The 16,567-nt window shown below is 40.8% G+C and overlaps 1 protein-coding gene across 1 annotated transcript in view; it reads right to left on the reverse strand.

Annotated features, from left to right (window-relative positions):
• Positions 1 to 6,102: 6,102 nt before the first annotated feature.
• LOC137467046 (serine/threonine-protein kinase pim-1-like) overlaps positions 6,103 to 16,567 on the reverse strand; it is a 42,151-nt gene continuing 31,686 nt past the window's right edge. The window contains exon 8 of the mRNA XM_068178604.1: positions 6,103 to 6,138. Within this exon, the coding sequence (XP_068034705.1) occupies positions 6,103 to 6,138 (36 nt within the window). The remainder of the gene's footprint in view (positions 6,139 to 16,567) is intronic.

The raw sequence follows: 16,567 nt of genomic DNA on the forward strand, positions 1-16,567 counted from the left end.
GATGTCACACAGCCCCTGCGATGTCATACAACCTCCTGTGATGTCACACAGCCCTTGTGATGTCACAGAGACAACTCTGAGCTGTCACCCTGTGATGTCAGACAGCTGCTCTGTGATGTCACAGAAGACTCTGAGATGTCACCCTGCAATCTCACTGTTTGTTCTTTGATGTGTTGGTGCAAAGGCAAAGAGAATAAATGCTTCCAAACTACCATGAATCTCTACTATGTATGGCAAGAAGTAAATCATATTTTGTTTAGCTGCATCTGACCATGGATAAAGCTGTGCATGGAAAGTGGCTCTCACTGCTAGACAATATAATATAGGCCTGGTGGAAAAGGTTATATTAATAGACCAGCAGGGCCTCTCTGAAAGGACACAGATAACCAGGAATAGAGAAAAGAGAAAAACAGAAAAATGACTTTCTACTGTCACAATTTTGTACCAAAACCTTGGTTATGAGAAGACAAAAAAGAAGATGTATTAAACCACATGTTTTGCAGTTAGGGACTTCTCTGACTTCAACTCTTAGGACTGAATTGTTCCCCAGGAGCGTATAAAAGTGACTGTGTGAAGAAAACTTTTCCAAATATTCCTAAAAATTCAGGAGTACTCTGCTGCAAAATTTCAGGCACTTCAGGGCATTTTCACTTCAAGCTTCAAGCGTTTCTATGGAAATGCTTGAGAGACAGCATACTTCATATATCCAACATCTCTGTTTGCAACAAGTTTTTATTTCAGATAGGGGTATAGGAAGGACATTCTCTAAATACAGAGGGTTAAATTCAAAGAATGACACATTTCAGGCAATTTGAGAAACTTATTTTCTTTTATTAATTTCTCAAACATAGATACTCAAGTATTATTTAAAAGCAGACAAGCAACTACAGTAGGGTATTTCTCTACACTAAGGGTAACTTTGCAGAATAGTTATACACTGACAAGACTAAAGGGCATCTGGAGGGAATGCTAAGAAACAAGTCTAATTAAAGATACAGCTCATGAAATGACTACATTAAGTCCCTAACAGACTAGGTTGCTGTCTTCGAGATATTTCTAGCAACCTCCATCAACTTCACTGTTCTTCTGTGAGGATGTGCAGGTGGAGCCAGTTTCTGCCTCATAGACTTAGGCAACAGCACCGTCGTAACTGGAAGGTGAAGGGCAAGGCCACTCAGAGATGTGTCTGCACAACGAATCCATGTGCTGCAGCATCTTCCTTCCGCAGGAGCAGGAAAGCAGCTTCAGGATTGCCAGTGACAAATGCAACAATTACGCAGCGTTCACGTGGCTGCCATCGGGTGTGACCCCCCCAGCATAGCTCTGTGCAGGGAACTCCTCTCAGTGGCTGGAGAGCAGCATCCAGAGGCGAAGTCGCAGCCGACCATAAGCTTTCAGCGCCTCTAGGTGGGCAGCAGGATCTCGGGCCAGATGCTCAAAGATCTTCCTTCACCTTCACATCATCATTGCCTTCAATGGCATCATCATTGTCTCCTTCACCTACAGCCACAGGACTGCCTTCTCTGTCATTTTCAGTGCTGCTGTCATCTGCCTCCACAGTCACATCAGTGTTTTCTCCACCTTCCTCTGGATCAGTGCTGTCTTCTTTCTGCTCTGTTCTTCTCATCTCCCAAGGTCTTGCAGGAGCTCTGGTCCTTGCTGCTGCTGCTGGTGTCACAGCTCCTTCTCCTGCAGCTAAACCACAGGCCCAAGAAGAGCAGGACGCCAGCAAGAACCCAGAACGGCCACTGCTGCAGGGCACCAAAGAGCACGGCTCCCCAGCCCTCGTCCTGCTGCTCCAGGGGCCCCCGCTCCAGCTCCTGCAGCAGCTGAGCCATCTCATGGGCCAGCAGCTCCTGACGCTCCTTCATTCGCTGGTGCGTGGCCTCATCCAGCCCATCCCCAGCCGGCTGGGGGTACTGGATCAGGCTTTGCACGAGCACGAAGAGCAGTGACAGTAAAGCCATGGTCTGCAGGAGGACACACAGAAGGGGTTCAGTGGGGCCGGAATGGAGAGGGACAATGAGGGGCAGGAGCAGCAGGGATGTGGCGGCAGGAAGGAGAGGGCCCCCGGCAGCTGGCAAGGCCTGCACCGCTGCCCCAGCAAGCAGCGCGCCCTCAGCGAGGCGCTCCCGCCGGGGCTGGGCCCTGGATGCGGGGGCAGCCCCAGGTACCGGCGCTTCTCCCCCAGCCCTCCTCCAGCCCCCAGCCCCGTCTCCTCACTGCTGTGCACTCACCGCTTGCCCAGGCTCTACTGGGGCAGCGGCACCCGCTGGGGCCTTTTCTAGCTGCCCCCATTGTGACACGGCGCCTGCGATGTCCCAGAACCCAGAGCGCGGCACAGGACAGCCCCGCCCGCCGTCCCCAGCCCGGTCAGGGAACTCATCGTGGCCCTGGGCACCCCGAGCCCCAACAGACACCAAGTGCAGATCCATCCCTCGGGAACCTGGGAACACCAGAGCTTCCCTTGACAGAGCAGGCACAAGCACCCTCACACACAACCCTTGTCAAATTCAAATCTGGGTGACATGACCCAGGGATGTTCTCAGTGTACAAGTGTAGGCTTTTATTTAATACTGGTGGGGGACATTTTTTATTAGTAGTATTTATACTTACTACTTTGGGGTAGGATGTCATGTAAGCTAATGCTCTGTTACAGATTTAGTGAGATTTCTTTCTTTCTGGAAGAAATCCAGGTTGCCTGGATGATGCACAGGAAGAGTTAATACGATCCTAAAAAGGCCAGATAATTTAATTACAAAATTTTGATGCCTTCAATAACCTCTTAGCTCTCAAACTCTGTGGTTCAACACCGTGCAAAATTCTGGTATAGCCAGGATTTTGTTCAGAAAGCAGAATGTCTGTGTTTTCAAATTTGTGCAAAGATGTACCTCTGTCACTCCCACCATCTTCAAAATTGTCTCCCTTAAACAGTCTTAGCCAATCTCTTTGACTAAGAAAGGAACTTCTGTCTGTTTCTGCTATGTCTTTGTGTATTTATCTCCAAAGGACTGTGAGTACAGGAGAGATTATACTCCTCGACCTTTCTTTGGGGAACTCATCTCTAAATGGAACTGCAGAAATGGGGAGGGAGGAAAGGGAAGCAGGATGTGACTTGAGTACCTGCATCGTGACCACAGATGGCCACTGCTAGACAGACACTGACGTCAGGCTGATCACGCTCTCCCCTTGGTGTGTAGCAGAATAATGTTGGGATGGCTAAAACTGCTCTGAATTGGATTTGCTTAACAGATGTCATTAGTAAAAGTATTCCAATAAAGAGTTTTAAACTCTCTTCCGAGCTGATGCCACTTATCATGTATCTTCCCCGCATTCTTCTAGGGAAGCTGTTTTTGATGTTGTCCCTTCCTTCTTTTTACAAAGGAGCAAAAATTATTTGCCAAGTATCACTCTTCCAGATTTGTTTCCTCTCATTTTCCAAGATTTAATAAAGTGAACACTCAGCAGAATAGTTCTGTGTTTTTTGAACACAATTCTTCCTTTACCCAACCGAGGCCCTTCTGTGACCATGAAAACACAAAAACTGTTGTGAGCTACAGTTTACCCTTAAGAGGTTGATATGGGTCAGTTCTCCCAGGTTATTCTTAGTTCATCTGCTATGTAAACTGTTGATGTCAGTGACTGGAAGCTGCTCTCCAGGACATTATATATATGATAATTATATGACAGAAAATGCAACATATAGTTGGATCTGACCTTCAAGTTCACTAGCTTAAAAAAAGAAAAAAAAAAGTCTGTAAGAAATTTGCTGGTTTTTCTATTTATAAATGCCTTCACATTTATGTTTAGTTTATGCACATACGAGAGCCTTTCCTTGCATGGACAGCAGTGCCCATCCATCATCAATCTCGGGTATATTATAAGTCTCAATGATAACTGCCTCCAGAAAGCATTTTTGAGACAAAACAGGCAAATTCTTTTGCGTAACTATACAATCTTCCAGTAGTAGGATCTTCACTCTCACATAAACACTTCATGTTTTTCCACAAAGGAATCTGAGATAGATTTTTCTGAGACATAACAAACCACCAAAAATTAATTAAATAACAAACAAGAGGAAAACACCATTTCTTCACTCAACACACTTTCCTTGATTTTCATAAGCATTCAGATTTACAGCTGCGGATACTACCACAGGAGCAGGGCTTTGTCTGGTTTTGCTTCCTCTTCCAGCAGAGCAAGCACAGCTGCAAAATGCAAATGTTTTTTTTTCCTGAGACGGCAATTAATCTTCTGGTTTGGCTATAGTCTACTTTTCCCTATAAAGTAGAACCTAGAGATACACTCAGAAAATATGTATGGAAGTACCTCTCAATTAATTAAAAAATATTATTACTCAGAAGATAGAGACACGACTGTCTACACTGTATGAATTAAACATACATGAATTAGGACACAGACTCTTCCATTCTTTATTAACAAAACTGATGCTGTCCTGAAAATGACATTAATGAATGAGACTGGTATATGAAAACCTTCTGCATCTGCTCTAGACGTTGGAATGAGCACGTTAAATGATGCAGCAGACAAGGAGGATGCACTTCTTAGGGAAGCTGAATGTCACTTCTGTGCTTAAGGAGTTCTGCAGTTTGGATGAAGGTCACAGGCTATGTCCAGGTGCACGAAAATGAATGATAAATACACACAGTTTCTCTTAGACTGAAAGCAGAGCTAGACAAAGAGTATTAAAATCAGGAATAATTCATCCCCTGGTTTTCTAAAGATGTCAATCTTCTACTAGAAGACAGTTTGTTAGCTCCTCCATATATTAAAGCTATAACATAAAAATAGAAGCACCTCAAACTTGTAGAAGTATCTAAGATGCATAGATTAAGTAAGGTCTCTGCAGAGCGAGCACCCTAAAAACATCACAAGAGCAAGCAGTGACAATTTCTGGGATAGTAATGACATGAATCAGTATCTAAAAGTTAAGTATAAGTGAAGAAGAGAATTTTTCAACTAATGGATCAGGGAAAACGTGGGAATAAAGGATATGTGATTAAAGATCATAGTGTATTATATTAACAGAGGTGGAGAATATATGACTTTGATTCTGTATTACAACACATTTCAATTGAGTTGTGTGTAGCTTTAGTTTTATACATGCACAATTTTTTAGAACACATTTTTAGAGTAGGGCATGCAATAAAGGAAATGCATTGTATTGCATTGATCCCCACATGACTCGCTGGAATATCTTAACATTTCCAGCACAGATTCCCACTTCTGAAGATGAAAACCCAGGGAAGATGAAAACCTGTAACTGCCATTAAGAGAAGGTCTAAAATTTTAATTTCTGTCTGAACACAAAGGAGCTGTGACATGCTGTGGTTTCTTGAAGCACTCCTGCAGTTACAGACACATCTTTAACTACCCCACCCTCTCCCTCTTCCCCATCCATCATTGACTGATGCAGCTGGGAGATTCAGTAACTGTGGAGCAAAATCTTGCTTACTTTCAGCTCTCCTGCCCCAGCAAATGCTCAGCTCCTCTGGGAAGATGGATCTATGCCATAAACACACTGCACCTTGAGGAGAATGAAAACTTCCCTTCAAACACACACATGTGACCAGCTTTCTGGAACTGCCTGATGTTGCCAGTTTTCGTCTGTTTCCCACAAAGAAGGGAAAGAACCTTGTATTCTCCTCCTCATGATATTTCAAGTCTTAATTCCAAAGAACAGAGATGCCAGGACTTGTCAGTGACATGACTAACAATCTTATGAGAACTGGCAAGACAGCTCATTTCTCCTACATCTTACAGAAACCTTGGAATTATTTTTGTCTGAAACACTTGGGGGAAGCAAGATGGACTTAATTCTGACAACTTTATTAAATATTCAGTACATCTGACATCCTGATATCAACAACAAAAATATGGTTTAATTATGATAAGCCATACTGGTATCATTTACAATACCTAAGTGTGAAAAACTGCAATGAATTTTTTCTTGATCCATGTGGAAAAATACACACCTTCCACCCCCCCAAGAAAAGTAAGACAAGGCACAATAAATTCTCGTAATTCTCTTTCTTCTGGCTTTTCAGTTCCATCACAGCTCTCCAAATTAAGATTTATGTGCTATTTTGCATCTGTATCTGTTGTTGATTTGCCCCCCTACAGGGATAGAGGTGGATAAGTTTGGACAGGAAACGGTCTCTCTCAAGCCAAACTGAAAGGTTTATAAAGTTGCTAATAAAAGTTTGGGTCAGGGCCTAAATATCAATCATCTGCTCATTGTCTTTTTGAACGAGCTCAGGCATTTTCCCAACCACTCCCAGCAGGTCTCTGCCACTATTCTAAACTAAGATTTCAGACATTTCTTTTTTTCCTGTGTTGACCTCAACAATTTTTTTTCTCTCCCTCTCTACCTGCCAAATGCATCCATCAGGATTTTGCCAAAGGCTATCTGCTTTTGAAGTTGAGAGGAATTCACTAATCGTGAGTGTCAAATCCACAATAAATGCCATTGCCATATGGTATATGCTGCTTTTGGGAATTATCTCAAAAGGCCTAGCTGTGAGAAGACTGGCTGTATGTTAGGAGGGTTTTACTGCTAACTTTCATAACGCATGTCAGGTTTTCAGTTTCTGTATTGACTGGCTTCAGTGAATGCAACTGCTTCCTGAATTTATAAAAATGTTGCCAAGATCCCTTGATCTTGCTTCCTCCGTCTCTCTCACACAAACACATCCAAACACATCTCTACACAGTGGAATAGCATGCACAGTGGCATGCAAATCTAGCAAAAGAGAAGCTTGTAAATAAATAGCATGTCATTCTGCTTACTCAATAAATTCCTCTGGGTGTTAAACTCATGACAAACGTATCATAAGCCCCGATGAAGGGTTTACAGCCTGTCCCATCACACCATCCTGAGTGCAATTCTGCAATGCATAGGAAGACATAAGTTTGAAAAACAGAGCAGAAATAGCTCCCGTAAGGGCAGGGTGCTGACATAGATGAAACATAACTAACTGGAGAGCATTTGTTTTAGCTAAAGAAGACAGCATCAGTGTCACATCTCTGTGCCTGTGGAGGTGTAATCTACATTCAAAGCAACATGAAATCTATCTCCTTTAAAAAATTGTCCATTAATACATAAATGTGTCTGTGTTGAAACTCCTCAGATACCATTCCCAACTAGAACTACACACAAGACTAAGAAATTCCACAGAGAAACACGATTTTGTGATCCAAAGAGGCAAGGAGAAAGAAAACCACATATGTGGAGTTTAACATACCAACGTAGTGATAGAAAAAGAATTACAAAAATAAATGTCAGTCCCCTTGAAACACTTGAGGCAGCGCTCTCAACTTTCTCTGATGATCTAGGAAGACGTGAATGTCCTCCATGTCTCACATCATCCCCACCAGCCACATGGAAATATCTCCAATGCAGCTCTGAGTGTTTCAAGTATAAATCCCCTCTAATTTATGTAGTCTGCTAACATCCTCTTGGAGCAAACAGAAATAATAGTTTAAAAAGACAGCTGTATTTCAGAAACATGTGCCTCTACATGACAAAAAAAACCCCAGAATTTAATACTGTCCCTAGGCAGAATTCATCCATCTTTAAGGCTTCTATTTTGTATATCTGATTTGTTTTCCTGGTAAGTAATACAAATGAACTGCTGGCAACATCACATCAAAACAAAAGCAGCAGAATCAGAAAAAAACACTGAAAAGTTTACCTTTCTAGGAAAGCTTCAGTCTTGGGATATTTTGTTTTGACATTCCAGTGACTGGAAGGAACAGCATCACTAAAGACAGCAGGCTGCAGGCATGTGGCACTTGCAAAGTTCTCATTCTGCTCTCTTCTTCTGCATCTTCTTTTGCACTATCTCCCCACTTTTCAAACAACCCAAGTTTTATCTGGAAGAAAAAAAGGAAAACATCTGTAGACCTGCATTACTGCATAAATAATAATTCTGTAAGCAAGCCAGACCTACCTTTAAAGAGCAGCTCATTTAATTTCTTAGCTACAAAAGGATTTTTTTTCTCCAGTACAAGTAAAAATGCTTTGTTTCTTTAATACTAAATTTACACATTTTGACATTGGAAAAATATGTAAACTTTTCAACACCAGTGTCTAGCATAGCTAAAGTTCAAGCACAAATTAAATTAATACAGTATCCACACAAAGAATATTTGCCATTCAAAAGTGACCACGCAACTTGTTAGTTCATACCAGTTGACTGGATATCTTAATGTTTTATAACTTTTTATCTCAGTACTAAAGCTATTTTATGTTTATGCTATGACTGGAATGAACTGTAAGGTCTCAGATGCCATGGGGGTACAAGCAGCGTTAACAATGAGTACATACCCATCAAAACTTTCATGAATAAACTAAGAAAATTGGGTAGAACAAGCAGTTGTGTTTAGTTTTAATAGAAAAAAAGTCAGTGCAGATGATGGATTTAAAAGTGCTTTCAGTATGATATTTCCAGCAGAATAACTGCAACTCATCCACCAAAACGTCCTACAAACTTTAATGAGTGTTTCAGGCTGGGGTCAATGGGCTGATATGAGATTTTGTTAGCACAGTGTGCAACTAAGCCAGCTTTGCAGCACTTTTCACTTAATAAGTGTCATTCATAGTCCATAAATCTTGAAGTGTTTTACAAATGAAAGCAATTATCCCTGTCCTTATTTTCCCTATGCAAAAACAGAACCATAAAGCTGCAGTGAACCTATTTCCTCAAGGTCACACAGCACAGTAGTTGAAAAGAAAACAGCAACAGCAATCCTGGTGTCCTTTGTACCCAGCTATCAAGGATCTCTTTTGCCCAATAACTCCACTTTTGCACAAGAAATTATTTTAAATGGTGTCTTGAGTTCTGAAGGCAAAACTTGATGGTTAATAAATCACAGAGATCAGAGTATGAAAATACTTGTAAGACCAGATCCTTCTTCCTGCAAGTGCATGATGCTAGAGGTCAAGGGAGACAGCTGGTGAAATTAAAAATATCAGTGTTTGAGTAATGCTGTAAAACCAAGGAGTAAAGAAATGTTATGCTTAGTCGAGAGATTAATGGCTCATGACTTGCCATGAAAATTATTTTCTGAAAGGTACTGGAACTGCCTGATTAAAAGAGCAATCCTAGCGCCCACGTCAGCCAGCACTTGCACAGACATCGAAGGAGAGGCTCCTTACAAGCCCATGAGGGATGCAGCACAGCTCGTGGCCCCTGGTCTAGCATTTGAGCTCCTGCAGCCCTGGGTCAGGCAACTCTGAGCTACAGCAGCACCCAGAACCATGGCATGAAAGCATGGAAACAGTTTTCTCCAGCAGAGGAAATCTCTCTCAGATGAAACTTGGGCTTTCTGAGCCTCCAGAACTTCTGTTAATAGTAAAAGACAAAGAAGTGTGCAAGAAGAGCACGATGGTGAAAGAGAAAGAGGGAAATAATTTGTAAAATGCCCAAAGCGTAGCTCCTATTGCGGAACACTGAGCTTCATTCTTCTCAGTCCCCTCTTCAACACTGACATTCAGTGTCTGAATGTACTACTCTTGGCCAAGGGGAGTGCATGTTCATGAGATGACATGGCGAGAAAACAGACAAACATGAAATGCCTGTTTCATCTTTCCCTTCCCTTTATTACAGAATGAGATCTGAAGAGAAGGCCCTTACTTCTTCTGTGCCAACACATCTATTTGAGGGTGCACCACAAAAGACTGATGTGGATTGGACTATCGTAGGGTTAAACTGCCTTTAAAAATCTATTTAGGGGGAAGAAGGGGAACAGAGGGGGAGGGGAGGAGGGGGAAGAATATATGAAGGTGAGACACCAGCCCTGTCCATCTTCAGCAGGATGATAGTGACAAACCATACTTCAAAATGAAGCAATTAAGTGGGAGCCAGTCTCACTGCCAGCATGTTGAGACGTCATGGCCTGAAGGTCTGGGCCTCAGACAACAGGGAATTCACCAAAGGATTTGGGGTTCATTTTCTTGAGGCAAATTACTGTGAAGAATCAAGACTAAATTTGACTAAAAAACCAGTTTTGTCGATGCACTGTCATTTGCTGAATTGATTGAGAATCAGCACCAAACTCAGGCCTTTGGCCATAGCTCACAACCTCACTTTTTCATTTAGGCATTTTTTGCTAATGGGAACCTTCAGGTTTTTTTGGTTGTTTTTTTTTCCTCTTTTCCCTTTTATTTGAATAATGTCTCTGAAAAACCATTTGCCTTCACAAGGCGGTTGGTTAGTTTACACTGGAGGCAGCTGCTCTGTGGGCTCGAGCCAACCCTGTCTTTAGATTCATTGCAATCTGGCCAGATTGTCACATATATTTTTAGTTTATGATGATCCTCTAATACAATTCCAGCTTCCACACAGAGTCCTTCCAACAGTCTAGCTCAGGTTAATGAACTTCAGGCCAACTAACTTGCCATTAATCTTCAGGAAATATCCTTCCTCTCTGTAACATAAGCAATGTCAATCAGTGTCCTGTGCTGAAAAGACCCACAGTCACACTGATCCGAAGCAAACAGTCCCATGAGCAGAAATAAAACATGAATCCTAAAAGCAAATTCTACTACCCCGTTCCTTCCTCCCCTCAAAAGTAAGAAGAATTTGGTCAGAGAAGGAAAAATTACTGGTTTGTTCAGTTCTTTGATACTTGAGCTAAGGACCAACACCTTCTAAAACTTCCTCACCATGAACAGATCCAAAATAAATGAGGAAAAAGAGTCTGAAAAGAAAAATGCCGAGGCTAAAGCTGCTTCCCCACCTTGGCTTCAGCTAGAAAATAGCACTGCACTGTGTTAATTATCACCTGCAAGATCGACCAGGGAAGGAAGCCATGCACACACCTCGCTGAAAAGGGGGCATTTCCAGCGGAATAAAGGAGCTTTTATTTGCCCCATGTAGGGGCGGGAGGCACAAGGCTGAGAGGGGCTGAGCAGCCTGGCTCCATCCTGCTTGGACCTCCCAGCGGGGCCCATAAATTGGGACCGGGCTGTGGGTAACGCTGCCAGAAGACAGAAAGTGGAGCTGCGGGTGGGTTGCCATCCTGACAGAGAGAGGGGCCAGACCTGACTGGCACATGTGCCATGGCACGTCCCGAAACGAGGTGTCACCTCCCCGCAATTGGTCACATCTAGTGGAGCCTATAAAACAGATTGCTCCGAAGCTACTGTCTGAAACAAGAAAACCTGGGGCCAATTTACTAAACATAATTTATTCCAGGCCCTTTGTGGCAATAAACAGAGCTCTTCAGCCTTCTCAAACACACAGACAGTAAGGAGCTCTGTGCTTATGGGAGCTTTTTCAGATCGTTCAGCCCAAACCTATCTAAATGCAAAATCTTGCATTCACAAATACTGTGTAGTTTCCGACTTCTCCTGGCGTCAAGACGTCCAGAGCTGAAACGACTGTGACCCATCTGCAAACACACACTTTTTAAACTGTATTCAGGAAACTCTCGGTTAATTCTGTGAAAAAAGCCTTTATGGAATTGGAGGATAATTTAAAACCTGTTTCCAGCACTATTTTTCCAAGGTCATTTTAAAATTCAGAATTTTATTTTCCAATAAAGAGTTGTGACTCAGTTTTAGTGAATCTAATAGCAATGCTGCAAATTGTGACAACTGAAAATCTAGAGCTACAAGCTCTAGATAAAATCTAGTCACTCCAAGCTTATAAATCCAGCCACTATAGCCTATAAAATCTAGTCACTATAAGCTTATAAGTTAATTATAAACCTAATAAGTAAGTTGCCTAAGCCACGTAGCTTCAATACGTAATTTTCTATCACTGATGCAAGAGTTTTTCTTTCTTCTCCTCATCTATCCTTGTTTGACACCTTGTGGTTTTATTTTATTTTGGTCAATGGAGTCAGAAGAGAGCAAAAAATGTCCCTTCCAGACATCAGCAAAATAGCATGAGTGGCCTTTCAGACAAATATATTGCTTTAAAAGATTTAAAACTAACCAGCTACAATATAAACAAAAATTACCCCACCTACGATTCATATTTATTGAAAGGTACATTATCCCTTTATCATCTCTTTATTAAGAGATCAATATCTGTTTATTTAGTTAGAATATTTTCTACTATTACAAGTAGAAAATCTATATGCACACAAATTTAAAGCACGTTATTTTAACTACAAGTATACAGATATGTGTGTCCAATGCATTATGCAGATATCTCACCTTGAAATTATCATACAAATTCCAAAAGAAAAATTACTGTGGTTGTCTACTGTGTGGTTCAAAACTGTACTATAATCATGAACTGGATATTGAATTGCCTTTGTTAGTAAGAGGGAAAACTGCAAGCATACATGGCTTAGATTAGTAACTTAGAAAGTCAAATAGACTAAAAATAAAATTACACCTTCAGACTTACTTAACAATCTTAACTTAGTTCTGCAATAACAAAGATGACATTGATCCAGAGCATAATGAAACTATGTTCTTGCAGCCCTTAGATAGATGGTCTGTTTATTATTTGGCAGAAGATGCTTTTCTCTTCATTGTGGAATCTCAGTTAAAGCTAACTCCATCCAAGAACTGGTAAGCAGTATTATTCATCACTATTCTCCTACTTATTAAGTAGGTTTTGTGCTGTTTATAGTCCAGAAAATGTTCCCTTTCAGGATTCAGAAAAATACTGCTTTTTACACAAACCCCAGATCAGCATTACCTCACTTCCCAACACCAGGAGAAATTAATGAATGAAAATATAATGGTAAAATCAAAAAGCATTATGTGAGCCTACAGTAAGTGATTTTTTTTTTCATTTTATGTTGCATAAATCACTGGGTTTAGTCTACCTGGTTTAGATGAGGTTTTGCCATGCAGCAGTCTTCGCTATTGTTAAATACCCAAACAATTAGCAGAGACTCCTAAGAAGCATAACCCAGCTTACACTGAGTTTTGCAAAACTATAAAGGCTTTAACTTTTACTGAGCTCCTCACAGGATTTACACACCATCCATTCAACACCAATAACTTGGCAAGAAAAATCACTGCTGTGACTCTCACTTCAGAAAAACCAAATCTAGCAAAGAAAAATGAAGGGTCTGAGAGACAATGAGGACACAATTGAGGGAACAGAGTCAGCAAAAAAATCTTCTTGCAGAGAACCATCTGATAATAAATAAAGCTCTCCAATAGAGAGAGAAAATACATTTGAGGATTACACTGGATTTTTGTTGAGATGAACTCAAGCTCAAGTAAAAAATGGTGACTAAGGAAGTGAAATGAGAGAAGAAGGAGGAAGGAACTCCCTTACTTTGTTTACTTTTTCATACTTTTCAGCATCTTTCTGAAGGGAATCTGCTGGTGGAAGCATTTCTAACAGGCATGTAGCCTGTTTGGAGATAAACACTGGTTGAAATGGTAGAAACCTTACAGAATGGTCTGTGTCACATTGCTCTGAAGAGCTCATCTGACCATGAAATTTACTGTTGGGCACCTAAAATTATACACATAGGAAACGAGCACTACATCCTCAAAAGATATCAGGATCTTTTTCAGGTCAATGTCAGTGAGGTCAGGATTGCACTCAAAAATTTCACACAGACACAGAAGTAATCTTTTCAGAAAGTGACAGATAGACAGCCATGCACACAGACATGTTATGTATCATTACAAACGGTGATTCTGAGAAATTTTATTTGTGGCATTCTATATTTTGGACATGTAACACATAAATCCAAGACTGATGATAAAGCAAATGCTATTCTCTAACCCTAATTATTTGTATATTGTGTCTCCTCAAAAAAAAAAAAAAAAAAACCAAACAAACAAAAAAAAACCAAACCCAAAAAAACAACCCAAAAAAAACACCCAAAAAAACCCCCCAAAAAACAACCAGACTCACTGCTTTCTACATTCTATAGGCTGTTTCTCAAACACAGTATCTATTGTTCAAGAAAAAGGATAGGATGGAAAGCAATTTGTCATCTGAAAATTGTATTTCCAAGAGGAGGTAGGGACATAAATAAAATGTCCCACAAGTCAGATGTGAAGCTGGGATCTTTGCACAGAAATATCAACATGCCTTTCACTCTACAGTTAGATGCATATGTATCTCTTATGGATTCTTTTTCCTCATTTCCTCTTGTTTCCTTTGGGGAAGGAACTATGACTTCAGGTATTACGTCCATGATAACAGCTTTCTATAGGCTTTTTATTTAGAAAGACATGAGAATGCCCTACGAGTCTGATCATTAAAAAAAAAAAAAAAAAAAAAAAAAAAAAAACACCAAAAAAACCCCAAACAACAAAACCCAAACACAAGCCAAAGAAGAAGGCAGTGTAAGGCACGATTTAGCAACACATAAGAATCAAAAGGAGCCCTAAGCCAAACCTGTGTTACATTATTTTAAGTACAGCATGTTTCCCCAGCAGACCAAAAAAAACCACTAACGCTATGAAAAGTGATTCTAAGATGAGTTTTGTAATTCTGGTATCCAAGAAAAGAAAAAAGCAGTAGTATGAAAATTCCTAGAGACATTAATGAAAATGTAGACTAGATGGAAAACCACGTACTGTGACGTCTGAAGGGTTTCAAAGAGAGACAGAGAATTTTCCTCTGAAATGTCTGTCACCACCTGCAGCACTTGGGGCGGTTTGGCTCAGCTCTGAGTGAAGGAGACAACACTTGCAGGAAGCTCTGCCTGTGGAACAGCCTTGGCCTGCTCTTGAGAAAATACTGGAAAGCCAGAAAAATGTCACAATGGCCATCAGAGAAAACAAATGCTCATTTTGGGGAGATCTGCCTGAGCATTTAAACTCTAGCAGATGGCATTTGTCCTGCTGCAGCCTGAATTACCCTCAGGCAGCACTGTCAAGCCACCTTAACCACTGACCCTGCAACCACCATTCTTCTGCTGGAAGAAACATAAACCTACCTTGGCCAACACAAAGGAAGGATTACAGTCTCATTTTCCCCTCCAGGAGTTCTTGCCAGTGCTTTGCTGTGGAAAAACTGTTCTCTGCTATTTCCTTTCATAGGAGACCTTCCAAAATATGCAGGAGTGAAGCATCGGTCCTCTAGCAGGGACCAGAAGTCTGAACTGGCTGATATTTTTGGGCATTACCAGTAACTGGTGGCAATGGGGTATTCTACAGATTAGTTACTTGAACTTGCCCTATCATGACTTTTGTACATTTGTGAAAAACCCAGCTTGAAGGGACAGTAGTGCAGCACTCTGGTGAAATCTGTGATATATCAAATCCAGACTTACAGCTCTGCAGGATACAGCAGCAAGGTGGATAGCAGTGCATACTCTGAAAGGGAACAGCCTGTGAGTTTCTGCATGGATACATCTACAGATGCAAGTAGGTGGGGCTCTCCTGTCCTTGATCCAAGCAATCCAGACCTCAGCCAGATCCTAGTGCTGTATGGCTCCATTAATTGCAAACTATACAGCAATAGATTACACATTTCAGCCATACACACATCTGAGGCACCACCAGACAGCCAACTGTGTGTGCAGGCACAACCTGCAGATCATGCACACAGTCACAACTCAGCAGACCCTACTAAATCAAAAACTCAACCAAAACAACACTAAAACAAACCCTCCCCAAAGCAGAAGGAAATAAAGGAACAAAGATTTACATTTACATAAATATTTAAAAGGTAAATTTCATTTCACAGCTAATGCTTTATTGTACTAAAATTTGTAGCTATATTATCTCATGTAAGCATTAATGTATTGCCCAACAGTTTGTAATTTTGTGTAAATGCTTGCAGGCACTCACAGCTGTATCTAAAGTCTGTGAGTCTCTCCGATAAAAACAGAATGTTACAAATGTTAAGTAGAGGCAACTGCATGTTGTAGTTGGCATCTTAATATAATAAATTTTTTTTTATTTTTTCTATTTTACAAATCCTGAAAGCATGTTTCCTTAACTGCCAGTACTATTTAGTTTATTGTCAGCTGTGTAGAAGTCAAATCATAACTTTCAAAATAATTCAGGCTAATGCAGTTTAGTAATGATTAAAAAAATGTGTACTTCATACGGCAGCTGGGCTTTGATCAAATCTGTTTGCTGTATATCCAATGGCATATTTTACTAAAATTCCTTTCATCAACGTATGGCCTCATAATTTGATGCACTGTCAGTGAACTCTGTGCAGCACAGTCTGCAGGATTTCATATATAAACTACACTATAGGGAAAGACATGCCAGAAGGATTTTAATTTCCACTTTCAACAAATTGATTTAAAAATTCATTACTATATTCTTGAAGTCTACTGGAGAAGGGTTTTTTTAATGCATTGTCCACCTAATTTTGGATCAACATTTTGTGCAGCTAAAATGTAAACTGATACACATATGAACGTGTACACTGCACAGCAGTGATCATCTGTTGGCCCAATAACCCAGTTATTTTATTGTTAGACTGAACACATTTGCTTTCTTCCTGTTTTTTTTAAACACTTGATTTCATTTAAATTTGGAGTATATGTGACAGAGAATCAGCAGAGCCTCTATAAAAAATCCCACTTGTGAGCTTACACAAGTCATTGACTCAATGGGGACCTGCTCCTCTTGATGGGTTTCCCTCAG

This window comes from Anomalospiza imberbis, unplaced genomic scaffold (genome assembly GCF_031753505.1).
Source record: "Anomalospiza imberbis isolate Cuckoo-Finch-1a 21T00152 unplaced genomic scaffold, ASM3175350v1 scaffold_51, whole genome shotgun sequence".
Lineage (NCBI taxonomy): Eukaryota > Metazoa > Chordata > Aves > Passeriformes > Viduidae > Anomalospiza > Anomalospiza imberbis.